At 46.3% G+C, this 26,892-nt stretch overlaps 1 protein-coding gene and 1 non-coding gene across 3 annotated transcripts in view; both read right to left on the bottom strand.

Moving 5' to 3' along the window:
• Plekhb2 (pleckstrin homology domain containing B2) overlaps nt 1–26,006 on the bottom strand; it is a 35,010-nt gene extending 9,004 nt beyond the window's left edge. The window contains exons 1-7 of one of the 2 annotated variants that reach the window (XM_036167801.1): nt 25,881–26,006; nt 13,590–13,634; nt 12,264–12,416; nt 11,618–11,720; nt 8,821–8,860; nt 8,367–8,456; nt 4,543–4,648 (exon numbers count right to left, since the gene is read on the bottom strand). In XM_036167801.1, the coding sequence (XP_036023694.1) occupies nt 4,543–4,648; nt 8,367–8,456; nt 8,821–8,860; nt 11,618–11,720; nt 12,264–12,416; nt 13,590–13,626 (529 nt within the window). In that variant the 5' untranslated portion in view covers nt 13,627–13,634; nt 25,881–26,006. Of the gene's footprint in view, nt 1–4,542; nt 4,649–8,366; nt 8,457–8,820; nt 8,861–11,617; nt 11,721–12,263; nt 12,417–13,589; nt 13,635–24,940; nt 25,381–25,880 lie in introns of those variants that run through there. The other variant, XM_036167802.1, reaches the window with a different exon arrangement.
• Nucleotides 1,266–1,425, bottom strand: LOC118570161. The gene has a single exon (XR_004943154.1). It is a non-coding gene; the product is annotated as a U1 spliceosomal RNA (small nuclear RNA).
• Nucleotides 26,007–26,892: the final 886 nt, after the last annotated feature.

Here is a 26,892-nt window from a genome sequence, read left to right as displayed (position 1 = left end):
TGTGCCTCCTCCACCCCACCTCTGCCCCCTCACCTCATTTCCTTCTCGGCTTCTACTTCCTCCTCCATCCCCTCCTCCAGTACTGCTCAAATAAAACAGTCCCATTAAAGCACATCAGGCTGGACCATTCACAAAAGATAGACTCATCCATGTCACAGTTAAAGATCTACTCCATGTGACATTAAAGAAGCTCCAGGAGACTAAGGTAGAAGAAAGCTTAAGCCACCAGTGAAGGATGACTCACCAGTTCCTCACTTGTAGTGAGTCACCATGACCCCTGATGCCCAAGTGTAGGCAACAAGCTAGAAATGTCTTTCTTAATTGTGCCTGGGAAAAAGCTAGATATCTATGCGGAAAACTTAAGAGAGTTAGTTAGAGAGGGTGGATTTGGAGATGCCACGGTGCTTAAGAGTGCGCCCTGCTCTTGCAGAGGGCCTATGTTTGGTTTCCAGCATTCAGGTTCAGCAGTTTACAACTGCCTAGAACTCCAACTCTGGCGAACCCGAAACCTCTGGCCTCCTCGGCCACGTGTGCGCTGTCCACACACATACAGATAATAATTTAAAATAATTTAATTTTCAAAAAAAGAGAGAGGGGAAGGCTGGGGGAACTCTTCTCACCAAGAAGGAAAACATGGAAGCTGCAAGTGAGTTTTTGCTGGCTCACTCGAGAAGCCCAACTGAAACTCTCCTGACTGAAACTGCTACTTTAAAAGAAAAAAAAGAATGTTTATTTATTTATTTGTGGGGTTAGGCATGCACCCTAGAACATTGGGGGGGGGTGTCAGAGAACAACTTGGGGGATTGGCTCTCTCCTTCCACTGTGTGTACCTTAGGAATTGAACTCAGGTTGCCAGGCTTGGTGGAAAGTGCCTTTATCCACTGGACTATCCCACCAAACCTATCCCTGCCACTTTGTACAAGCACCTTTGATGACCCAAACCGATGCCAACTCTGCCTGGTGTCCTGGGCTGACCCATGTAATATGCAGATAAAATCACCAAGTCTTTCTTAAGGTGGTAGAGTCTTGTCTTTGCTACTTCTCTATTGCTGTGGTAAAATGCCATTACCGGAGCAACCTACAGCAGGGAGACTGAGTTTGGGCTTCTGGCGGCAGAGGGGTAAGAGCCTGCCACCATCACAGCAGGAAAGCACGGCAGCAAGCAGTAGGAACGGCTGAGCGCTCACCTCTCAAAATGCAAGCAGGAAACCAAGGTCCAATTGGACATGTATGAGGTCTTCATTTATTTATCTTTTTCTTCTTCTTTAGAGAGAGCACAAATGTTGTCCCCCTACCAAGTTATTTGGTAGAGTTTCCCACATTTGGGGAAATCGCAGGGATCAGCACTGCTGAGGTGCAATGGATAAGCCTTGCCCTGGGAAACCCACCCTGGCGATCATGGTATTTCCCCTGCCAGGTTAAGAATGGCATGAGGCTTTTAAAACCTCTAACCTCACCCTCAGTGATGCATTTTCCCCAGCAAGGCCACAACTCCTAACCCTCCCTGAACAGCGCCACCAACCGGGAACCAAGTTCTCAACTGAGAGTATGGGGGACGTCTCATTTGAACCACCTCATTCCATTCCCTGGACCCCACATCTCCTGGACATACTATAAAACAAGCTTCGTCATGTCTAACTTCGAAAGGCCCCAAAGTCTTCCAGTCTCAACACTGCTTAAAATTCCCAAGTCTCTTTAGAGACTCCAGGCAATCTCTGAACAGTAACCCCCTGTAAAAAAAAATCAAAAAAAAAAAAAAACAAAACAAAACATACTACTAACACATAATGAATGGCACAGAGTGTATATTACCATTCCAAAAGGTAGGAAATGGGGATGGTGAGGAAATACTGGACCAAAGCAAGACGAAACATCACATCTCATAATATAGTCCATGCCTGATGTCAAAGTGCTTAGATGACCCTGCCCTTCCATCTTCGCTACCTATAAGATTCTCTCTCTCTCTCTCTCTCTCTCTCTCTCTCTCTCTCTCTCTCTCTCTCTCTCCCCTGTGTGCACGTGCGTAGTTCTCTGTGTGCAGATGTCTCTGGCATCTCCGACATTCTTGGGTCTCCAACACAACTCAGGCTTCACTTCCACACTGTCACACAATGGCCTCTCAGGACCTCCACACAGAGACTTCCTGCCCTCGTGCCTGGCCTTGGCGGCTCTCTGTAACCGTGGAAGAAGATTCAACCACGCCTTTACTCAAGTGTCTTTCGTGACTCTAAAGCCAGCGCCAGGAGGACATTGCTGCCAAGTCTGACTGTCACCCTGAGATGGAATCTAGTCTCCCAGAATCATCACATTTGCAGTAGCTCTTGCTTGTTCCCTACCAGCCGCCGGAGCCTTGCCCTAAGGCACACTTCCCTTTAGTCCAGTGCAGACCTGCTCACTCTTTAGTCTCCTTATCTCTTTCCAAACAAGCCTGGGTTGCAACATTAAGTTTCCTGGGGCGCTTTTTCTTTTGAAACTACATGTATTTCTTTCCACTCTACTTGCTCTTTTTCTTTGTAGGCCTGGGTGAGAGGGAGCGCTAATAACCACGAGATGCAGTCAGGATTAGGCTGTCTCACAATCTTTGCTGGCAAAGAAATTAGTTCATGACTTTTAACGGAGCCTCAGGCAAGTTCTTAGAACAAAGACAGAAAGCAGCCACACTCTGCCAAAATATCACAAGAATGGTCTCTCGATCAGTTTCTGATATTGTTAATATTGTTCCCCTCTGAAAACCTCTTGAGCTGGGCCTCACAGTCCACATTGCTCTCAGCACTACTGTCTCCCAAGAGCCTAGCAGCATGTCCCACTATGCTCTGCTTCCAACATTCAACCATTTTTCTAGGCCAAAGTCCCAAAGTCTTCCACATTCTTTAAAATACGGAAAAAAAACCCTTTATGGTCAGATCTGTCACAGCAATAGCCCACTCACTCCCTGGTACCAACTTCTGCCTTACCTTTGTGTTGATGTGATAAAACACCATGACCAGGACAACTTACAGAAGGAAGGGGTTATTTGGGGCTTCTAGTTCCACAGGGATAAGAGCCCATCATCTTCCTAAGAAGGAAGTGTGACAGCAAGCACCAGGCACGGCAGCTGAGAGCTCACATCTCAAACCATAAGCAGGAAACAAAGAGCTTTCTGGATATGGTCCAAGGCTTCTGAAACCTCAAAGCTTGCCCCCAGTAATGCATGCACCTCCTTTGGCAAGGCCACACCTCCTAAGCCTCTCCAAACAGTGCCACCACTGAGGACCAAGGAGGTGAACGTCCAAGAATATAGGGGAATATCTCAAACCACCACAGCTATGTATGAATATACTAATACATTTCTATTTGAAAAATCAGTATATGTGGTAACTACACATACTTTGGCAAAAAGTATATAGACACTTGCTGGTTTTCATGATGACAAGAGAACCTACTGGTAAGAGGCAATATGCAAAGTTGTATTTATTGGAATGAATGACCCAATTTAGATTAGAAAGGCTGTCCAAGGGGGTTGAAGAGATGGCTCAGCAGTTGAATAAGAACACTGACTGCTCTTCCAGAGGACCCAGGTTCAATTCCCAGCACCCACATGGCAGCTCACAACTGTCTGTAACTCCAGTTCTAGGGGACCCAACACCAATGGCAAAACACCAATGCACATAAAATAAAAATAAATAAACTTAAAAAGGCTGTTCAAATGTAACTGGCTGACTTGAGATTGTACTACACCACTGTAGCTATAACACAAAGAAAATGGCTTGGTTTCTGTTCACCCAGTGCATCCGAGGTAACCAATAAGAACAGGCATTTCAGCTCCTAAGGGCCATGCATTTGTTACTACTCAATCCCAGAAGCATTCCAGGAACTAGAGAGGAGAAACTCAAGGGGATACACAGTGAGACCCTGTCTCAAAATAAACAAGCATAAATCTTCTAGGTTTTCTTCTCCTTCATCTTCCTTTTGCTCTTTATTTTGAGGCGTGTCTCATGCCATCCAGGACAGCCTTGACTTAACTCACAGCTGAGGAAAACCTTGAACTTCTGATCCTCCTGCCTCTACCACATCCAGTTTTACGTTGTGCTGGGACTTTGTGCACACTAGACAAGATCCTACCACCTGAGCAACATCCTCAGTCCTCTAGGCTTCAACGCTGAAGAAATAAGGCACAACAAGTACAATTTTTTTTCCAAAAGATTTGGAAGCAAAGGCCCAACACAACTTGAGTTACAGGACAATGAGTTCTCGCTCCAGTTTTCCTGACTTCCCCTCATGAACTCTGACACACATTCATTCATCCACACACATATATACAACACACACACACAAAACAAATAACATGAAGTTTTTTTAAATTAAAATCACTCTAGTACCATAAAGATACGAAAAAATCCAGAAGACTATTGAGGAAAAAAAATGAGCAAAAAATCACAGTGATAAAGTGATTTGGAGTCTCCAGTAGAAAGCATGGCTCATTTAACTTGACACTGAAGAGTAAGAATCCCCCTTGTTCCCCACTGTATGCAGAGACCAGGAGCAGGGGCCGGCATGAGTTACCTGCATATGGGTACTGGTAGGGCACAGCATACGCTTGCCCATTGGCAGCATAGACGACTTGAGTTCCTGCTGGGTATGCGCCACTGTAGGGACCGTAGCCGTAGACCTGCGAAAGAGAAAGTCCTATGAGAAACACAATTCTGAAGGGCTGGTGATATGGCTCAGTGGGTAAAGGCACTTGCCGCCTGGCCTGATGACGTACACTCCGTCCTGAAACTCACGGTGGAGTGAACAAGTCTAAAACTCATTCCCTGACCAGGAGCAGGGGTGTGTGGGGATGGAGAGGGGGTGACACACTCGGGAGGCATGGGGGAGGGAGGAGAATGGTGCGATTATATTTTAATCTACATACATACATAGATAATATGGTGGATTTTTTTTTTTTTTTTTTTTTTGGTTTTTTTCGAGACAGGGTTTCTCTGTGTAGCTTTGCGCCTTTCCTGGAATTCACACTGTAGCCCAGGCTGGCCTCGAACTCACAGAGATCCGCCTGGCTCTTCCTCCCGAGTGCTGGGATTAAAGGCGTGTGCCGCCACCACCCAGCTGGTGATATTTTATTTGTGCTTTGATAAATAAAGCTTGCCTGGGGATCAGGGAGAAAAGGCCAGCCATTTTAAGTAAACAAAGTCAGGCAGTCCTTAATCTGATCACTTAGCAGACAGGGTCTCTGTGTGTTCAAGGCCACACTAGAGAACAGAGCCAAGTGTGGTGACACACGCCTTTAATCCTAGTGCCAACCACAGAGACCTGGAGGTCTCTACAGACAGGCAGTGACAAGGAAGTGAGGTAGCTGGGCTGAGAGCCAATGAGAGGGCAGAAAAGCAAGGCATATAAAGGCAAGAGTAGACAGGAAGTAGCTCGAATTTGGAAGCTGCAGAGCTGGTGAGGTAAGGTTGGCTGGTGGCTTTCCCTATTTCCCTGATCTCTAAGGCTTTCACCCCTAGATTTGGCCCCATGTTTTTTTATTCAATAAGGCCATTTAGAAATTCAACTGCATACATACATACATACATACATACATACATTGTTATCTGCCCACCTCTACAGGCGTACTACGGCATGCCCCAGATTGGACAATGGAGAAGCTAGTAACTCAGACATCCCAATGAGTACAGACAAAAACGGCCCCAGGAAAAGTCTGCTTTCTCTGCCCTAAGACCCAAAGAAACGGCAGCCTAGCAAGAGGGAATATTTTCAGACAGCAACTCCCCCGTGCTAAGCAAACACATAAGAACCACCTGTAGGAACACGCTACTCCTGTCACCAAAGGTCAGAGGTGGGGGCCCTAACTAGCACGCTCAGCAGCTACAAACCTCCCCTGCTCTCTTAGAGTACAGCCAAAGAGGATGAGCAAGGACCAGACGACTTCATCTGGATGACAAGACACCTACTCTAGCAGCAGCAGACCATGGAGTGGGCTGAGGAGAAGCAATCTGCCCTTCTCATCCCCTTGGAATCAATAAAGGCCTGGCAGGAAGTGATACACCAGAAGCCAGGCACCAGTCAAGTGGAGACACCGGAACAGTAACCAGGTGTCCTCTCCTCCCAGCAAGGTGCTCTAAGAGAACCTATGCCCTGAGCTGGAAGCCAGCCCTGGCTGTGGGCTGAGAAACTGGACTTCCACTCCCACCTAAACACATGATGAAAATAAAGCTCAGCGTCTCAGTGTTTAAAATGTCAAGTTTCTGATCAGAAAGCATTTGTCACACAAAAAAAACAAAAATATCTCAAACAGAGTGATAACAGGAAACACCCACACTGAGATGGCAGGGATGTCAGTGGGAGGGCTGGGGTGAGCTCAGTGGACAGAGCTTGCTAGGCGGGGGAGAAACCCCAGATTGCATCTCAGCACCTGAGGGGAAAGATGCTAGAATTATCTAGAAAGAATCTGTATGTTGGGCTCTGGTATATGGGTGGTCTATGTGCAGTGTATGTGTAGAAGGTACACATGCCTGTACACGCATCAGAGGCAAGAAGAAGACGCTGAGTGTTCTGTTCTCTCTCTCTCTCTCTCTCTCTCTCTCTCTCTCTCCTCTTACCTTATTCCCTTGAGACATCTCTCGCTGAACCTAGAAAAGATCTTTTTTTTTTTTTTTTTTTTTTTGCAACAGTCTACTTGTTAGCCTAGAATGAACTTTCTATGTAGGCCAGGCTGGCTTCAAACTCACAAAGATCTACATGTTTCTGCTTTCTGAGTACTGAGATTAAAGTTGTGCACCATCACACTCAGCTCTGGAAAGAGTTTTAAAGTAACTACTATAAAATGTTTCAGTTAGTAATAATAAAATGAATAAAATTATGTGAAAAAATAAAAACACTACCCAAAATAAAAAAAAATCATAAGAAAAATCAGTATGAGATATATTCACATTTTTATATATTAAAACATAAAAAAATACAAATTTTAGCTGCGCAATGGTGGCACATGCCTTTAATCCCAGCACTAGGGAGGCAGAGGCAGGCGGATCTCTATGAGTTCGAGGCCAGCCTGGTCTACAGAGTGAGTTCCAGGACAGCCAGGACTACACAGAGAAACCCTATTTCAAAACCCCTTCCTGCTCTCCCAAAAACATAAAGAATACAAATTTTAGAACTAGATAGGGTATGATGCTACACACCTGTAATCCCAGAACTTGGAAGTTAGAGGGAAAATGATCAAGAGTTTTCAGTACACAACCACTTGGAAATAATGAACCACTTACAAATCTAACAAACATGTATAAAATCACTATGCTGAAAACTGCGAAAAGCTGACAAAAAACAACAACAAAAAACAAGCATAAAAGCAAAGAGAAGACAGAGAGAGAAGGGCACAAAGCTCGAGGCAGGAAGCAATACTTCTCTCTAAACACGATCCATCCATCGGCTTAAGGGAGCTTTTGTCAAAAGCCTTGCAAGATTTTGCAGTAAACATAGATAAACGGATTCAGGGCTGGCCAGATGGCCCAGCGGATAAAGGCGCTCGCCTCCAAGCCCAATGACCTGAGTTTAATCGGCAGGACCCACACAGTGGAAGGAGAGAATCAACGTCTACAAGCTGTCCTCTGACTTCTACGCGTGCGCTGTGGTATACAGGCACTACACACACACACACACACACACATACTCATACACTCACACTCATACACACACTCATACACACACACTCATACACTCACACTCATACACACACTCATACACTCACACTCACACACACACTCACACTCATACACACACAAATAAGTGTTTTTCCCTTAATTAATAAACAAATCTATAAACAGTGGGTGAGACAGCTCAGTGGAAAAGAACTTGCCTAGCATATGTGAAGCCTTGAGTTCACTCTCCATCACTCACATAAAGAAAAAGAAAAAAACTTTACAAACAGAACTTTTGAACATATAGACATAGATATACAGTCTTTTGTTTCTTTTGAGAGAGAATCTCTAGCTTAAGCTGGCCTCCTATGGAGCCAAGAATGATCCTGATCTCCTGATTGTGCTGCCTCGACCTCCCAAGAGCTGAGAGTCCAGGCATGTGTTGCTAACCCCCGGCTTGTGCCATGCTGGGGACTGAACCCAGGACCTCCGGCTTGCAAGGCAAACACACTGTCAACTGAGCTCCATCACCAGCTCTAACAATTGCTTTGTTTCATCTAAATAAAGAGGATGAGGAATATTCTGTCATAAGGAGATTTTGAGTGTATTTCTAATTGCCTTGATACTGACTCAAGATTCAGAATAAAAACCACAACCAAAATCAAAAGAGAAGACAAACAGAAAAGGCAAGGCAGCAGAGAGCCCCAGCTTCCCACACGTGCACCATCTCTGCTCAGATCTGCTCCCTACCTCAGGGGTCGGTGTAGCGTAGGCAGCGTAGGGAGGTGGCGAGGCGGCCACTGCGGTCTCTTCAGACAGGATAGCTGAGCCAACGTAAGCCTGTGTGAGACAAGAGGGCTAGGACCAAAGGCGCATTTACTCAGCAAACAAGATCAACAGGCTTCAGCTCTCTGGGAAGGAAGGGCCTCACTAAAACACCCTGTGAGCACAGCAGCAAGGTGGCAGGCGAGTCCTGGCTCAGCCCCCAGCCAGAGCTGAGCAAGTGTCCCTGGCCTGGGAAGATGCCAGAGGCTCCACTGCTGCCCACTGCCTTTTAGACCAAGACTCACTTCTCTCATCAGATCATCTGGTCCCAGTCAGAAGTGCACCATGAGCATGCTCTTCCTATAGTTCAAAAACTACACCCCAGTGAAAAGGGAAAAAATTATAGCTCTTCTTTAAAAATCCACCAGGGGCAACTTACTGTGTTCGTTCTGGAATCCTGCAGTGTAAACTTCCATGCCCTGGAGAAAAACAAAAACAAAAAACAGGGTACGCTGAGGTGATCCAACATTCCAATGATTCTTAAAACCAGGCTAGCGTCAGCATTCCCGGAAAGGATTGTTTAAAGAGAGACATCTAGCCTGTAATCCCAGCACTTGGGAGACTTCATCAGGACTACCATGAGCTGAGGCAAACCTGTGCTGTAGACGAAGACCCTGTCTCACCCCCACCCCCACCAAAATAAACAAAATGAAACCACACTTCAGGCCTTACCCCAAGACCCACCAAATCATCTCTTGTTCAAGACATGAACTAAGAAAACATGTATATTTAAAGAACAGATTTATAGTCTGTACCATTGAAAGCATAATATACACCATTTAATATTTTCTTCTCTTTAATACCTGTGAAATGGGCTGTAAGCAATCTCATTAGCAGCCAACACTAGCTCGAAACCTACTCTGCAGTCCAGGCTGACCCCAAATTCAAGATCCTCCCACCTCAGCCTACAGAGTATGGGGCTTCAGGCATATGCCAACACACTTAATTTTTAGTGGCTATTCTATGTTCCATGATATGAAGAGATTTCGATTGTCTTATTAGGGTTACTATTGCTGCGATGAAAGTCCATGACCAAAAGCACCTTGGGGAGGAAAGGGTTCATTTCCACATCACAGTTCACCAGCAGAAGCAGGTAAGGCAAAACTCAAGCAGGGCAGGAACCTAGAGGCAGGAGCTGATGCAGAGACCACGGAGGACTGCTGCTTTTCTCCAGTGAGGCTCCCTCCCCTCCAGTGTGTGTCAAGCTGCAATAAAACTAGCCAGTACACCAGCGCCATTTTTACCATCAACAAGAATGCTCCCTGTTACCTTTGTGCCCCTTTTTGCTTTTGAACTCTTGACCCTCCCACTTCTACCTCCCAAGTGCTAGGATGACAGATGTGCCCCAGCACAGCCTGCTTCCCTTGCTGCTTCTGTAAACACTTCTAGAGGATGACTCCTAATGACATGCTCAGCCAAAGGACGCACCCATCTCAGTAAGTAGACGATAGATAGATAGATAGATAGATAGATAGATAGATAGATAGACAGATAGATAGACAGACAGAGAGATGCTTTCCCTTTCACTTCTCTTGACAGTTGAAGAAGACAATCCAGACTTACTTCCCCATCTTTCTTCAGAGGTCTCTATAATGGACTGAATTATGTACCTTCCAAAGACAGGGTGAAGTTATGGTTCCCAGTACTGATGAGTGTGATTCACCAGGACATAGGGTCCCATGAAATCAAATGAGAATGGGGTCCAACTGTAAGGTCCTCAGTCCAACATGACCAGATCCAACAAGGGCACAGATCCAACAGGAGAAGGCTATGTAACAACCAAGGCAGAAGCCCACATGCACACACACATATACACATTTTAATTTTAATAAAAATTTAAAAAGAAATCCTAAAAAAATTTATCCAGGCATTGTGGCACATACCTTTAATACCAACAAAGGGGAGACAGAGGTAAATGGATCTCTGTTGAGTTTGAGGTCTACACAGAGAATTCTAAGTCAGCCAGTCTGCTACACAGTCTGTCTGTCTGTCTGTCTCTCTCTCTCTCTCTCTCTCTCTCTCTCCTCTCTCTTATACACATACATACACACATGCACAAGACTAGTGTGAGTCTATCAATGAAAAGTACAAAGTGGCTGCTAACAAGTTTTGCCATTCACTCTGGGATCCTGCCTGTCTTAATTACAGCTCTATTGTTATGAAGAGACACCATGACCATGGCAACTCTTACTTAAAAAAAGAAGTATTTAAGCCAGGCAGTGGTGGCCTATGCCTGTAATCCCAGCACTCGGGAGGCAGAAGCAGGTGGATCTCTGTGAGTTCGAGGCCAGCCTGGTCTACAGAGCGAGATCCAGGAAAGGCACAAAGCTATACAGAGAAATCTTGTCTTAAAAACAAAAACAAAAACAAACAAAAAAAAGAAGTATTTAATTGGGGGCTTGCTTATAATTTCAAAGGTTTAATCCAGTATCACCATGGCAGCATGCAGACAGGAGCTGGGGAGTAGCTGAGATCTCCATCCTGAACCACAGGCAGAGAGACCTTGGGCTTCGAATGGGCTTTTGAAACCTCAAAGTCCACCCTCAGTGACACACTTCTTCCAGTAAGGCCTCAACCCCTAATCTTTTTCAAATAGTGCCACTCCCCGATGACTAAACATTAAAAATACGAGCTTGGGGGGAGAAGGGGGCATTCTTATTAAAACCACCACACTGCTTGAGCAAGAGGGACAGAAATCAGAATACAGGGTTCTAGGGAGAGGGCTCAGTGGGTAAAAGTGTTGGTCTTGAAGGCATGGGGACCTGAGTTTGAATCTCTGTAACTCGTGTAAAAAAATCAGATTGTACAGCACTAAGAGATATAACCCAGCACTCCCACAGAGAAATGAGCAGTGGAAACCAGAGCTCACGGGAAAACACAAGGAAAAACTGACAAGACCTGTCTCATATTGTCTTCTGACCGCCACCCTTACGATGGCACACATGTGTCTACACATATGCACAGACATGTATATACATGCACATACACACACACACAGACATCCACACACAAAGAAACCAGATCCAGGAAAAGCACCAGTTGTATTTCTCTCCTACAGACCCATCCTGGAGGGCAATTCTACTCACGTTCTTCCCTCCTGACAAGTGCAAAGGAGAGCAGACGATACTTTGTCACTTCATGAATCGAAATGAAATCATAATGAAATCAAAACTCACAGGCAATCGTCTGTGCTCTCCGCACAGAGACTAATGGTTTTCCCGTCCCGGCAGACGATCTGCAGCAGACAGTCTTTGGGCTTCCCATCTGGAGGCTGGATGTCTAGGAGAAACAAGCAGAATGGAAGCCTACTCCGCAGCTTTTCTTTCCCCCTCCTTACACATTCTTAGAAATAACAGCCCACAGAAGAGGAGAACAAGACGGCCCATCACTACATGGGAAATAACCTGGGGCCTCACAGAAACAGAAGGGAAATAGTCAGGCTGGCGGGCAGGGAGCACTCCATTTGTTGCTCGTAAAGTGAGCATAAAGAAAGCATGACTGACCCCAGCATCCAACGTCCTGCACGGCTCCAAGCCACTGACCAGACTACCACATGCACCCAGTGTCTAAATCAGAAAATCCGCATGACCTGTGGGGGAGGAGGTTCCACCTTTCTTGGGGTTGCTAGCTGTCTGGTTCTTTCTCCCAAGATAAAGGGTTGTAGGCTGGGCCTAACTCCAATTTAAAAAAAAAAAAATCCATTTATCATGATGTTCATGATGGAGTGCCCAAGCCCCACTATGGCTGCCTGGACACAGCCCAGTTTGATACTGGAGCAGACTCATTAAGAAAGGAGGCATGGCAGTTCTGGGCACCGCTTACCCCGACACTCATGCCCCATGCGGATATTGATGCAGTCCACCGGCATGTGGACCTTATCCTCTATACTCTGCCGGGTCTGGTCATCATAGTAGATCAGGTGACCGTCGGACCACAGGTCAAACCAGTTCTTCTTCCAGCGCTTCAAAATAGTACCTGGGGGGAGGAGATAGGGAAGGCTGGCTTTGGGCTAAAACAACAAAGGCTGTCCCCAGTGCACAGCAGGAACACATTAAACTGGCCATCCCCACAGAACTGATGGAAACAGACGTGGCCTGGCCACTCCCATTTTAACAATGCAAGCACAGGAAGGCTGTCGGGCAAAGCACAAGCCGTGAAAGAAACCAGAAAAGGCAGATTGAAAATTAAGACCGCACCCCTCCAAGGGAGCATCAAGGAAGAGGGGACAGGACCCATGCAAAAGCCACAGGATGGAGAAGAGATCTATGGAACATTGCCACCTGGACACAACATGGCCACCGGACTCATGAACACAGCAGCTGTGAACACCTGCACAAGGCCCACCCAAGACTGGGCCTTTCAATATTCCATCATGGATGGGAAAAACATATATAAAAATTATAATGTAATTATAATGATAATAGCTTAAAAAAAAAAAAAAAAAGCTCACCTTCCAAGACCATGGCAATGCCTAAGGAGAAAACTAGAGGCCAGCCAAAGGGTCTGCCAAGGAGCCTGTGCCTCCCGTCCCCAGGAGACCGGGAGGCCCAAAACTCAAGAGAGGGAAGCTCTCAGGGACTGAGGCTACCGCCCGTCTGAAATATCAGGTAAAGCCAGCATTACTCACTCTGTCTAGGCTAAGGCTACCCAGAGCTGGGGAGCAGAGCAGAGCTCCAGGTCTGGGAAAGGGTAACTGGCTCTCCCTGCTTTGCAGCATGTCAGAGTGGCAGCCTAGGAGATAACAGCTGGCATATGAAGAACACGTCCACAGCTGCCAGGTCTAGCAGACTGGACCTCAAGAACTGAGTTTCCTCTGGAAACAAAAGGCCAGTGTGCCCACCAAGGCAAGCCTCCCTATTGATCCTTCGCAGCCCCACATAGGACGGGCTATTTCTCACACACGGAGGCCAGAGAAGGAAGCCAGGTGTGCTCAGCCTCAACAGCCTCAAGTCAACCCTCAATAATATAAAGCACAGGACCGAGAAAAGGGAAAAGAGCAGGGACCCCCACCTTCCGGTTCCTATCACCTCCTGGTTTCACAAACAGTTCACACAGCTCTAAAAGTCCCCAGAGGAAATGCAAGGCAACAGCATGAACCAGACTGTTTGCAAACGTGATCTGTTGTAGCAGACTCAAGGGCCTACTCACTCTGTCGAAGCAACCATCCACTCTTCACAAATGCCATCTCTTCAGCTGCAGGAGAAAGGACAGACAGGTTTTAGAATTAAGAGTTGGGAGAAGAACCATTCATCTGGCTCAAGTGCTACTCCCCCCCACCCCACCCCACCCCCACCCCCGCTCTTCCAGGGTGAGCCGAGAGACAGCCCAAAGACTCTGACCTCACACTACTCCACATTTATCAAACGCCTCCTCCACAGGTCCATACCACCACCTTCCCTCCCACCTCGATGAGTCCCAACAGGCATGAGGCAGCCTCAGGAACACTGACACCCAGCTCTGATAAGGACTTAGGACTTCTCACAACATACCCAGTGTCCGTCCTGAAGACAGAGTCCAGCTGCCTCAGCCTAACTCTTACATGTTCCCCGGGCTAACATGTCTGGTCATGCCTCACTGGTGTTAGCTGATTGAGTGGTTAGATAAAGGCAGAAAACCTTGGGTTGTTCAAATCTAAATGGCCTTAAAAAAAAAAATAAAAAAAATAAAAAAAAAAAAAAAAAAAAAAAAACCCGGTACCAGATATTGGAGTGAACGCTGAAAGATCGGAGAAGAAGAGCAAGCCACAGCCAACCTCACCTTGCCAACTCCTCAGCCGATCCTGTTTCCATGAATCCTCAGACTGAAAGCCTCTGAGTCCTCACCCCTGAGGGTCTCAGCTGAACTGCTTTACTTCCTGTCTCCTCATGCCTTATATAGCTTTCTCCACCCTGCCATCACTTCCTGGAATTAAAGACGTGTCTGCTTCCTAGTACTATGATTAAAGGTGTATACCACCACTGCCTGGCTCTGTTTCCAGTGTGGCCTTGAACTCAGAGATCCTGATGGATCTCTGCCTCCCAAGTGATAGGATTAAAGTTGTGTGTGTCATCACTGTCTGGCCTCTATGTCTAATCTAGTGGCTGGTTCTGTCTTCTGATCCTCAGGCATCTTTATTAGGGTACACAATATATCACCACATTGGGTCTTCAAGAAAAACACATACATTTAATTCCATAAAAATAAGGCTCTTGGGGAATAGAGAGATGGCTCAGCACTTACTGTCCTTGCAGAGGACCAAGGTTTCATTTCCAGCACCCACACGGCAGCTCACAACCACCTGTAACCCCAGTTTCAAGGGATCTGAACCCCCTCTTCCAGCTTCCACAGACACTACATGCACACAGTAGTGTGCACAGGCACACACTCAAACACAGGCAAACACCCATACGCATAAAATGAAACTTAAAAAAATGAAAACTATCTTGGGCCAGTGAGGTGTCGGAACAGGTAAAGGAGCCTACCATTAAACCCAACAACATGAGTTTAATTTCTGGGACCTACCTGTCCAGAGAATTTGTAGATTGGGTTAACTGAAGTTGGGGTCCCAGAATGAATAAAAAGAAAGTGGTGGAAGCACCCTCATTTACCTCTCTGCTTCCTGACTACGGCTGCCTCCTGTTTCGGCTGCTCAGCCTTCCCATCATGATGGGTTGTATCCCTCAGAGGAAAGCCCAAAGCAGCCCTCTCTCCCTTAAGTTGCTTCTTGGCAGGTATTTGGTCCACAGCAGCAAGAAAAGTACCTAACACATCACCCTAATGCAGGGCTTTCTGCTAAGCAAAAGTGGAGGTTTGTATCTGAAACTGGCTTGTATTAGGTTCCCAGTGACTAACAGTATGAAACATTCTCCCAATAGTTTCCAACAGTTACTGAATGAAATCAACAACTAATCTCGGAGCACTGAATGTGTTCCCAGCCTCATCCTAGTCACTAAAGACAAATGTGTTTATTTTTATTAATGTGTTTATTTCATTTACTTTCTATGTATGTATTCATGCTACAGAACCACTCATTGAGTTTAAAAAAAAAAAAAAAAGACTATTTTAAGTGACAAGAAACCAGAGCACTAATCTGGGAAACTGATTTTACACCAGTAGAATCCAGATTCAAAAAGGGATGAGACAGAAACACACTTAAAGACATATGAACATGTCTGCTACGTGCAATGCTTCAAAAGTGTTACAAGCAAAGGAAACTGGGGTCCCTGGCTGGGGACAGGGCTCGGCAGGATTTGCTATGAAACATGAGAATCAGAATATGGATTCCTAGCCACCATCTAAACACCATTTAGGCATGGTAGCCAGGGGTAAACCCAGCACGGGAGGTGGAAATGGGGTCCCCAGAGTAAGCTAACTAGATAGACAAGTCAAACTGGCAAGATCTGGTTCAAATAAGACACCCTGCCTCACCGTCTCTGACTCTTTTACTGGCATTTGGGACCCTACTCCTCATCCTGGGACCAGGAACTGAAGCAGAAGCCATGTGAGAACTCTGCTGACCATCTTGCTCCTCAGGCTGGGGCAGCCTGCTTTCTTATGGGACCCAGGGAGGGCCCCACACAGTGAGCAGGGCCCTCCCATATCAATCATTAATCAAGACAATACCTCACAGACTTGCCTAGAGGCCACTCTGATGGAGGTAATTCCTCAAATGAGATTCTCTCTTTCCTTATAGGTCTAGGTTTGTGTCAAACTGACAAAAATGTGTGTTAAACAACACAATGTGTTACAGGGAGAGAAAAAAAATGAGCTTGAGTCCATAAAACTGAGGGGATAGGAAATTCAAAAAACAACAACAACAACAAAAAACCTCCAGCACTATCTTTAATTCTATTCATACCATCCTTTCACTCGATAATTAAGTAGCTATGGGTCGACAGGGATGTATGCTGCATCTACTATTTAAGCTATTAGGATCTGCATGTGAAGACCAGACTTCAGAGTGGAGGGCTCAGGTATACTGAAACTGGTGTCAGGGAAACGCTAGGAACAGGCTTGAAGGCAACTTGAACTTGGGCTGCTAAGGAAACAGCCGTGGAGTAATGACTCTTGGGTTAACAAGCTGAGGAATGTACTGAGACTTGTTAGACAGGCTCTTACACACTGTCTGCAGAAAGGGCAGAAGAAGCCATGTCAACGAGAGCACTCTGTGGCACGGATGGCTCTTCACCCAGGTCAGAGAGTATAGTCAGACGCAGGGCATACATATTCTGGAGGCACTGAAGCTGGGGCACGATGGCTTTGACTGGGCACAGAATACGGAAATGTATGCCATGTCTGTATTCTGGCCTCCTGAGCAATGCTCCTGGTACTCCTGCATGCGAGCACTGTTTACAAGATTCTACCATCGGCAGCAGCTACCCCAGCCTCTGGCTGCCAGGCCAAAAGCAATGTGTGGCACCAACCAGGCCCTCCACACCAGAGAAGACAGGTTAAGACACACAGAGAGCAGGCTTAGTAAACACTGCAGATGGTACTACATCCTGACCTCCACCCCACCACAAAGCTTTGGAAACAATGGTCTCTGGAGGAGTGGAATTTTTCTCAGGCATCTCATGCTGGGAGGGAAAGGCTGAAGCCTAGCTCCACCAGAAGGGAGGCAAGTGTCCTGGAAAGAGAATCCACTCAGTTCTGACTTATCAGAACACCTTCCGGGAGGGACCAATGCTCAACCAATGCTGAGCCAATGATGCACACACCTTGACCAGAACTGCTTAGCTAAGCACACTTCCTAACCTCCTATTTCGACCTAAACCTTGGGGCTGACAGATGGCTCAGTAGTTAAGAGCAGAGCCCAGGTTCAACTCTCAGCACCCACACACATCCAGTCACAGGGCATCCAGCACCTTCTTCTGGCTTCTGAAGGTACTATATGCATGTAGAAGCACACAAAACACCCTACATGTAAAACAAAGGTAAAAAATAATAATACAAATAAATAAATCTAAACCTCATATCAGGTCCTAACGGCAGACATGGTGGAAGAGGGGATGTGGCTTTTTCACTATCATCTGTCTGTCTAATTGGTCTATTAAGGACCAGTGGCCATCTGGCTAGTTGGTGCTGCCCAGGCTCCTACCATAAAAACACCAGCATCATTACCGTCAAAGAAATAACACACACTGTATCCCAAAAATCAAAAACAGAATGTTCTAAAATAAGAACATTCAGAGCTCTGGGTTAAAATAACCACAGCCAAAAATGCAATAGGACTCGGATAGAGCTCAGTGGCAGAGCACTTGCCTGGAACATGTGTACCCTGGGTTCCACTCCCCAGCACCGGATAAAAGGATGGAGAGGGAAGAAAGAAAAAGAAGGGGCTCGAAGAGATGGTTAAGGAACTCTGCAGCCAAGCTTGGCAACCCAAGTCCAAGCCCCATTCCCAGGACCTAAAAGAGTAGAAGGCGAGAACCAGCTCCCTCCAGCTGTCATCTGACTTATATATGAAACACATATATGCCTCTAGAGTGCTGGGTGTGTACCACCACTGCCCAGCTTAACTAAAACTATAAAAGGAAGAAATCCTGCTAGGAACTGAGGCTATAGCCCAGCTATAGCAGAGCAGGGCATAGAAAAAGGCTCTGGACTCAACCTTCAGCATCACTAAATAATAAATAAATACACCGCCTGTTTATATGATCTTAGAAACGAACCACAGAAAAAGCAGAGAAATAGCATGCGATAAGTGTTTTCCAGAGCAACACGACTCTGTATCCTAAGAAGGACTTTTCAAAGCTCCTTGGGGCTGGAGGGAGGCACAGCAGTTGAGAGCACACAGCGCTCTTCCAGAGCTCAGTTCCCGGCAGCCATGGCAGCCGGTTCACAACCACCTGCAACTTCTGTTCCAGGAGATCCTATGGCCTCTTGTGGATCCATGGACACTGCACACACATGCATGCTCTGTTGTTGTTCAAGCTCCTCCAACTAGCTGGGTTTGGTGGCATGTGTCTTTAATCCTAGAGTTCTTTCTACCATCAGAGGCAGGTAGATCTCTGGAAGTGTGAGGACTGCTTTACCTCCAAAGTGAATTCCAGGCCAGCCAGGGCTATGCAGTGAGATACTGCCACAAAAAATAAATAATTAAATAAGTAAGTAAGTAACCCCTCAGTAAAATAGACGACTGAAACTTTTGGAATACTAGGGGGAAAGCAGAAAGTGAGGAATCGCACCAAGGAGTAGCAATCTGCAAGGCACAAGACATCTTCATCAACAATGCTGAAAGCTGGGGCTGAAGAGATGGCTCAGAGGTTAAGGACATTGGCTGTTCCTCTAGAGGACCCCATTTCAAATCCCACCACCCACATGGTGGCTGTGTGTGTCTGTAACTCCAGTCCCAGAGAATCTGACACCTTCTTCTGGCCCTTGCATGTGATGCATGTGATACACAGACATCCTTGCAGGTTAAGCACTCATACATGTAAATATAAAGATCGAAAAGAAATTAAAATGTTTTTTTAAATACAGTGCTAGAAGCTGAGGAGAAATGAAACTTCAGTGATGTACAAAAATGGATTATAAGGCCAAATTCCAGACCCATTTTTAACCAAGGAAAATAAAAGACATTGACATGATGCTCAGCTCAGTTTCTTACTCAGTCCAGAATCCCAGCCCACTGGGTGGTGCCATCCAAGTACCCTGCTCCCATAGTCTAGTAAAGAAGATGCTTGATGTTTTTGCTTAAAAAAAAAAAAAAAAAAAGATGCTTGATCAAAATGAGAATAGACACAGCGTAACAAACAGATCTACCGATCCTGGAGCCAAAAGCAAGAAAATGACCACCAGACTGGAGAAAAGAGAGTCAGCACAGAGAAGGGCACTCTAGGGAGAAGAAGGAGTAGCTACCTAACAGTGCTTGACAGCGGGGAGCCGACTGAAGACCATTTCCCGAGGCAGCTCACATGGTAAGACATCAAAAGATCACTGGGGACTATGACTCAAAATCAAGCTTTTTCCAAACCCTGCGGTCAGTCTGACACACACAAACACAAACTCAACAACAAAACCACACATCTGCAACAACAGAAATGTTACCCTAGATATAAAAATACAAGTAGTTACTATATCAAAAGGTGGAAACGGTTGTCATTCGTGAGAGAAGAGTGAGTGTTGGGGCAAGAAACTGGTGTTCTTACTCTAAGGCCTAAAGTAATGATAGGCTTTTCATCACACACACACACACACACACACACACACACACACACATACACACACTCTTTCAATAAATACAAACATGTAATTGTGAATTGCAGTTCCCAGAAAGAAAACAACACAGATTTAAGTTAAAGTTTCTGCGAGGCCAATGGACTAATTATAGTCTCTTACCATGGGAGAGTTAGAATGTTAATGATCCAGGGACACATTATCTAAGGATTCCCTTGGCTCCCATTCACCGCCCACTTTGCATTTGACCTGACAGGTGTCAAACCTTTGCATTGTACTGATTTAGCAGACCATTAGATCCCTAGTTTTCCCAATGCATTGTAAGCTGCCTAACTGATGGTCCCCCAATGTGCCCTGCCTGACCTAAGACTTTGTTCTGTTTGCTCAGTTGGAACTTGTCACCCAGGGGAAAATGAATCGGTGTTCTGGGGCCATGGTAATCACCCCTATTTGTTTAAGAACCAACCACCACATTCCCCTTGAGGCAAGAGCTAGGTTTCGCACTGAAATATCAAAATTACCTCCATATACACTGTCATAGTTAGGGTTTCTATTGCTGTGATAAAGCACCATGACCATAACAACTTGGGGGGGAAAGGGTTATTTTGCTCAGGGTTCCACATCATAGTCTATCTTCAGAGAAAGGAAAAAGTTTCTTCAGGGACACTGACCTTGCCACATGATGCCAAGTGTCAATTTCTCCCCGTGATCCTTTCAGTCCCTGGGCATCTACTGCCACTGAGGCTGCACCTTTACTAACGGCCTTTCCTGACTTCTCACAATCAAAACAGGAACTCAAGGCAGAGACAATGGAGGAGTGCTGCTCACCATCTTGCTCCTTGGTGGCTCACTCAGTTTTCTTACACAACCCAGGACCACCTGACCTGCCCAGGGGTGGCGCCGTCCCCACCAATCACTAAACAAGAAAACTCCCTCAGATTACTGACAGGCAATCTGATGGGGACATTTTCCCAACTGAGGTTCCTCTTCCTAGGTAACTCTAACTTGGGTCAATTTTACAGAAACGGACCAAGACAACTGACCACTTGGACACAGATATAACACCATGAAACCATAACCTTCCCTTTTGCGTTTGTCCTCAAGGTCTCACAGTAACATCAACAGCACAATATAAAACATCTCAACTTCTAAAAGGCTTACATTGTCACTAAAACGTCAACAGTTAAACATCCAAAGTTTCTTAAAATATTCAAGTCTCTCTAAAAATCAAGTCTCTGATATTCCGAAGTCTCTTATCTATGGGCTCCGAGTGCGTCTCCACTTAGGTATGGATCCTGTAACAGGACACACAGTGACATACACAATACATAACAGTGACACACGGGGATAAACGATGGAGCATGTGATACTCAGCATGCCAAGCAAAGAAACAGAAATATTTCTGTTCTTTCAGAGACTGATTGGGTCATGTATCCTAAGGGTACTTTCCCCACCCCTAGGTGAGTGTATTATTTTTCTCATGGCTCTAACAAAATAATTGACAAAGGCTGTTGAAGGAGGGAAGGGTTTATTTCAGGTTCCAAGTGGAGGGGGCACAGTCCATCATGACAGGGAAGTCATGGCAGTGGAGTCCCGCAGCATCTGGTCACACTGCATCTGTTGTCAGGAAGCAGAGAGACACAGACGCTGATGCTCAGCTCAGTTTCTTACTCAATCCAGAATCCCAGCCCATTGGGTGGTGCCAGTCACATTTAGAGCGGATTTTCCACCTTAGTTAATCCAGTCTACCAATCTAGAAACTCCCTCACAGGCAAGCTCAGAGATCTGTCTCCTAAATGATGCTAGATCTTGTCAAGTTGCCAGTCGGTATTAATGATCACAGTGTGTTTAAAATTGACTCTCAGGCTAGAGAGCTGGCTCCGTGGTTAAGAGTACTGACTGTTCTTCCAGAGGTCCTGAGTTCAATTCCCAGCAACCACATGGTGGCTCACAACCATCTGTAATGAGACCTGGTGCCCTCTTCTGGCCTGCAGGGATATATGCAAGCAGAACACTGTATACATAATAAATAAATACATCTTGAAAAAGATAAAATAAAACTGACTCTCAGTTAGCTCAGTGGTAGAGCGCTTGCCTAGCAAGGGCAAGGCCCTGGGTTCGGTCCTCAAGCGTTGGCAAAAAAGAGAGAGAGAGAGAGAGAGAGAGAGAGGGAGGGAGGGAGGGAGAGGAAGGAAGGGAGGAAGGAAGAGAGGAAGGAAGGAAGGAAGGAAGGAAGGAAAGAAGGCAGGCAGACAGGTAAGTCGGTCTAATGCAGAACAATGTATTTGGGCTGGAGAGATGGCTCAGAGGTTAAAAGTACTGACTACTCTTCCTGAGGTCCTGAGTTCAATTCCCAGCAACCACATGGTGGCTCACAACCATCTGTAATGAGATCTGGCACCCTCTTCTGTATACATAATAAATAAATAAATCTTTCAAAAAACAAAACAAAACAAAAAAACCTAGGGGTTGGGGTTTTAGCTCAGTGGTAGAGCGCTTGCCTAGCAAGCACAAGGCCCTGGGTTCAATCCTCAGCTCCAAAAAAAACAAAACAAAAACAAAAACAACAAAAAACTGACTCTCACAGTACTTTGAACTTGCTGTAGAAATAGCTACCTTGGGTTGGGTTTTTCCTGTCGGGCATTGTGTTAAACACTTGTACATTATTTCAGCCATATTTTCTTGTCAAGTAGACGGTATACCTTCATTTTACAGAGGAAAAAGCAAGGCTCAGAAAGCCAAGTAAGCTGTCCAATGTGATGAATTGACACAGGATTCGAACACAGGCCTTCTGGGTCCCAAGTCTATACTTAGAAGCATCAGTCTTTATGAATTAAAAAATATATGATCATAATCATGTTTCAGTTGCTATGACCCAGTCACTAAAATTCCTCCCTCCAATTTGAAAGCAATGACAATTATTAGAAAATGAAGTACAAGTAGGTAGATTTCATCTAGGTTGGGTTTTTTTGCTTTGTTTGTTTGTTTGGTTGGTTTTTTTTGATGGTTGCTGTTTAGCTGTATATCCTGTTTTTTGTTTCATCAAGTTAAAACAAACTAGAGTTCCCTGGGAAAAGGACCCTCAACTGAAAAAAAGCCTCCACCAGACTGGCCTGTAGGCAAGTCACTACGGCATTTCCTTGACTAATAACTGATGTGGGAGAGCCCAGACCATTGTGGGTGTGGCTACTGAGCGGACAGCCCCAGGTTATACAAAAATATCCATCTAATGACGTCTTTCCTCTCTCAGTTTGTACTGTGTGGTTTTGGGTAGTTGCTGGAACTAATCAAATAATTCTTTGATTTGTCTGCCATCTACTAATGCAGAAGAAAGGCTGGAAAAAAGAAAGACGTCACATATGAATACAAGTTAAAAGCGCAGTCAAGCTTTCACAAGTCAAGGAGAACCGACCTCCCACCTACCCATCCACCCATCTCTAGACAATGTTCCAGGAGCAAATTTCTGTGTAGCCACTCTGACAGGAGAAGGGATGAAACCAAAGAATGTGCTGTTCTTATGGGATATGCTTTAAACAAACAAACAAACAAACAAAAACTCAGCAAAACAAAACAAAGAAGTTCAGCTTTCACAAAGGTTAAGACAGTTCATAACACTGTAAGCCTAACTGCTTACTGTTGTTGCAAATGCATTTTCAGCTTTATGTTGGAAAGTTCCTTACAGGTATGAAGTCATATAAGCGTTAACTAAACGCACGGTAGCAGGAAGCCACCGCCCATACAATACAGTACTCACAGATCTGACATCACTAACAATAGCAAATGTCAAGGGACAGGAAGAGCATATGGGAGCACTTTTATACTCTACATTTTAAGGACACGTTTATAACACGTACTGTAGAAAGGAATCTTTACACACCCCTGGTCATGGTTCGCTGTTCTGAGTTAACCCCTGGTCCAGGAAGCACCAGGAGAAACACAGGACTTGGCATCCTTAAGAACAGCCAAACCCAGTTCAAGAGAGACTGTAAAGAGGAAGTGCAGACATTAAGGAGGAACGCAGACACCATAAACTTCAGGGACTTGACCAGAGGGCCAAGACTGGAATGGCAGACTGCCTCTGTTTCCACCCTCGCCATATCAGCCGCTGGCTGCAGCTGACTTTGTAGAGGGTGTTCAAAGGTATGAACACTGCCTCCCCCTCAGATCACTGGCTCTCTGCATAAACTAACTCAAAGGTTCAGTTTCCAGAGATAGAGAGGTAAGAGATAGAAAGGGGTCGGGGCAGACAGACAGACAGAGATAGTGAAAGAGACACATTGATTTCATAAATTCAGTTTTTTTGGTTTTTGTTGTTGTTGTTTTGGGGTTTTTTTGGTTTTGCTTTTTTTTTTTCTTTTTCGAGACAGAGTCTCTCTGTGTAGCTTTGCGCCTTTCCTGGAACTCACAGAGATCCACCTGCCTCTGCCTCCCGAGTGCTGAGATTAAAAGCGTGTGCCACCACCGCCCGGCGGTCATAAATTCAGTTTTTATTATCAGGGAATTTACTTACAAAAGTGTGCCAACACCCTTAATTTACTGAACACCTACTATGTGTCTGACAGGAAACCACCTTAACAGAGTTTTGATTCCTGCCCTGAGGAAGATCAGTGAGAAATCTCTCACACACAGAATAAACATCACAGACACTACATAAACCCAGGTAAGCACCTGACTGGCTAGAGGCTCTCTAACCTGTCCTAACCATATCCTGCTGACCACCCTGAGTCAAAGCTTCCTGGGCCCAGGAAACACTCGGAACACCCTAAAGAAGGAGCCAGCAGCAACAGTACTCCCAGCTACATGCCCTTCTTCACTGAGAAGGCAAGCTGGTGGAGGAACAACCATGTTTGGTCAATGATTCCTTCAGCAAACACTCATCACCCTGGGTAAGCAGCAATAAATCCCAGTTGCCACCTGACCATTTCCTGTAAAGTGGAACAAGTCACTTCCTGTACTGGTTGCCTCAAAGACCACAATGGAACGTGTACACACACACACACACACACACACACACACACACACACAGCTCCTTTGGAGGAATTAATCAGTGTGTTCTGAATTAGCCACTTAGTCTCTAGAATCCGTGACCTTTCCCCCTACTCTAAAACACTGGGAATTACTCCACTCCTTTATGAAGTCTCTTTGTAAACCACTCTGCATCTGAGAGCTAGAGACAACAATGTCTGCTTACCCCAAATAAAAACCCCTGACCTCCCAAGGTCTCTAGCTGGATAGCAATGAACTGTACCAAAAAGGAGCTACGCTTGTACAATCAAACACCTAGAACTAAAGATGGTGTGAGACCACAGACCACGAAAGCGCAGGAGAATAGGAGGACCCACCAAAGCTGGGCAACGGCAGGAGAAAGGTAACCCGAGGGTCTCAGTGAGGCAGCAGCGGTCCCTTGTGGGGTCACAGGGCCCAGAGAGAGCCCATCCTCAGCAGAGCGCCCCCACCACCACCTCACCCGCCATGGGTGGAGAAGGGGGGGGTCAGGACTAAGCGGCTCTACGGAAGATACCACTAGGAGAGGGGACACTGGGAAAGGGATGCGCTGGGCTGGGGAGGACAACCAGGGTGTGGGCCTTTAGGGGACGCGGAAAGGACCCTGGGGGAAGGGAAGGGGCACGAGACTGAACCAGACTTAGAGCAGGGAAGGATAAGATTACGGAGGCGAACACTGGGGAAGTCCGCAGGGACCCAGGGAAAGGGGGAGGGGCGCTAGGCCAGACAAAACACTGGGGAAGACTACGCGCGCGCGGAAGACAGATCAGGATGGAGACAATGAAGGGGAAAGGGGGGAAGAGACAGAGACTGGGGCGGGGGGAGATGGTGGGGATAGAGCAGTCAAGATTCTGGACACTGGGGAGGTGCGGAGGCACAGGCTGAGGTAATACAATCAGGACACGGACACGGGAGGAAAGGCAGGCGCCGGCGGGGGCGCGGATACAAAGAGAGGACGCCGTTAAGGGAAGGGGGAGGGGCGTGGGTCAGAAAGCAGACACTCGAGAAAGAGGGCACGACCAGGGGGCGAACTTTGGGGAAGGGAGAAGGAACAGGCGCTGAGAGGGGTCACCGAAGAAGGGAGCAGCGAGGACGCGAGCCTGGGGAAGTGGGCGCGGCCAGCAAGGTTGGAGTTCCCCGGAGCCAGGCTTGGAGAGGGGTGGAGGCGAAGCGGGTTACCGGAGGGGCGTGGAGCGGGGCCAGATGGGGCACTCCGACAGGGCAGGGCCCGGGAAGGGGTCGCACGCGGGCGCCGTGGGGCACCGCGGGCACAGTCACCTGCGAATGTCCAGGCCGCTAGGCAGGGATCCGGCTGAGAACGCAAGGTCGCCGGCTGCCTCTGCTCTTAGCTGAACGCGCAAGTCCCGGCCCTGCGTCACCGCCTCGCACGCATGCGCGGGACGCAGGAGCCCGCCGAGGTGCGGGGCTGGAGCCTGGAGGATTGCTCTTAACCGGGCGTGGGAGGCGGGCGTGTCTTAGTTAGTAGCTCGAAGGCGGTTCTAAGCATCCTGATCTTGGTCTCTACACCCAGAGGTTCGCAGAGAAGTGCGTGACCACGGGACTAGGGCAGGCTGAGCCTGGAACACCCCGGAGCCAGAAATGAGGACATGCGTGCTCAACAACTGAAAAATGGAGATGTCAAAACTGAAACAGCAACCAAGGCACAAAGCTGGATGTGGTTGCAACAAGTCACATAGGATTGTTATAGCTTAAAATATAAAACATATAAAGAAATACATGAGGAAGGATTCGGGACTATAATCCCAGAACTAGGAGGCTGAGTCAAAAGGTTCTTGAGTTTGAGGACCAGCCTGAACTACACAGCCATTGTCACAAAAACAAATAAACAAACAAACCCATCAGGAGGGCATGGTGGTACACAACTGTAATCACAACACTTGGAAGAAGATGTAGGAAGACATGAAGCCCACGGTCATCCCTGGCTGCACAGTGAGCTCAAGGCCAGTCTGGGAATTCATGAGATCCCGTCTCAAAAAAAATAAAATAAAATACTATCATATTGTTTGAATAATAGTGCCTTGTGTGTCTCATTATATTGTTTCTAGGTTGTTTGTATCTCAAACAATGAATTGGACAAAGCACAGAAGTAATGAAAGTGTACATTTATTTAAAAAGAAAAATGTGTAGAATATACTCCCCAGAAGGAACAGGCCTGAGCAAGCATAAGACCCAAGACCTCCAGTCCTTTTGGAGCATCCTTTTTTGTAAGCTTGGGTAGAGGGAGAAGCAAATTCCCTGGATGGAAATTAGGTAGACCCCCTACCGTGAC

The sequence above is a fragment of the Onychomys torridus genome, chromosome 18 (genome assembly GCF_903995425.1).
Source record: "Onychomys torridus chromosome 18, mOncTor1.1, whole genome shotgun sequence".
Taxonomy (NCBI): domain Eukaryota; kingdom Metazoa; phylum Chordata; class Mammalia; order Rodentia; family Cricetidae; genus Onychomys; species Onychomys torridus.
The sequence above is the reverse complement of the archived record's forward strand: the minus strand, read 5'-3'. Positions and strand labels throughout refer to the sequence as shown.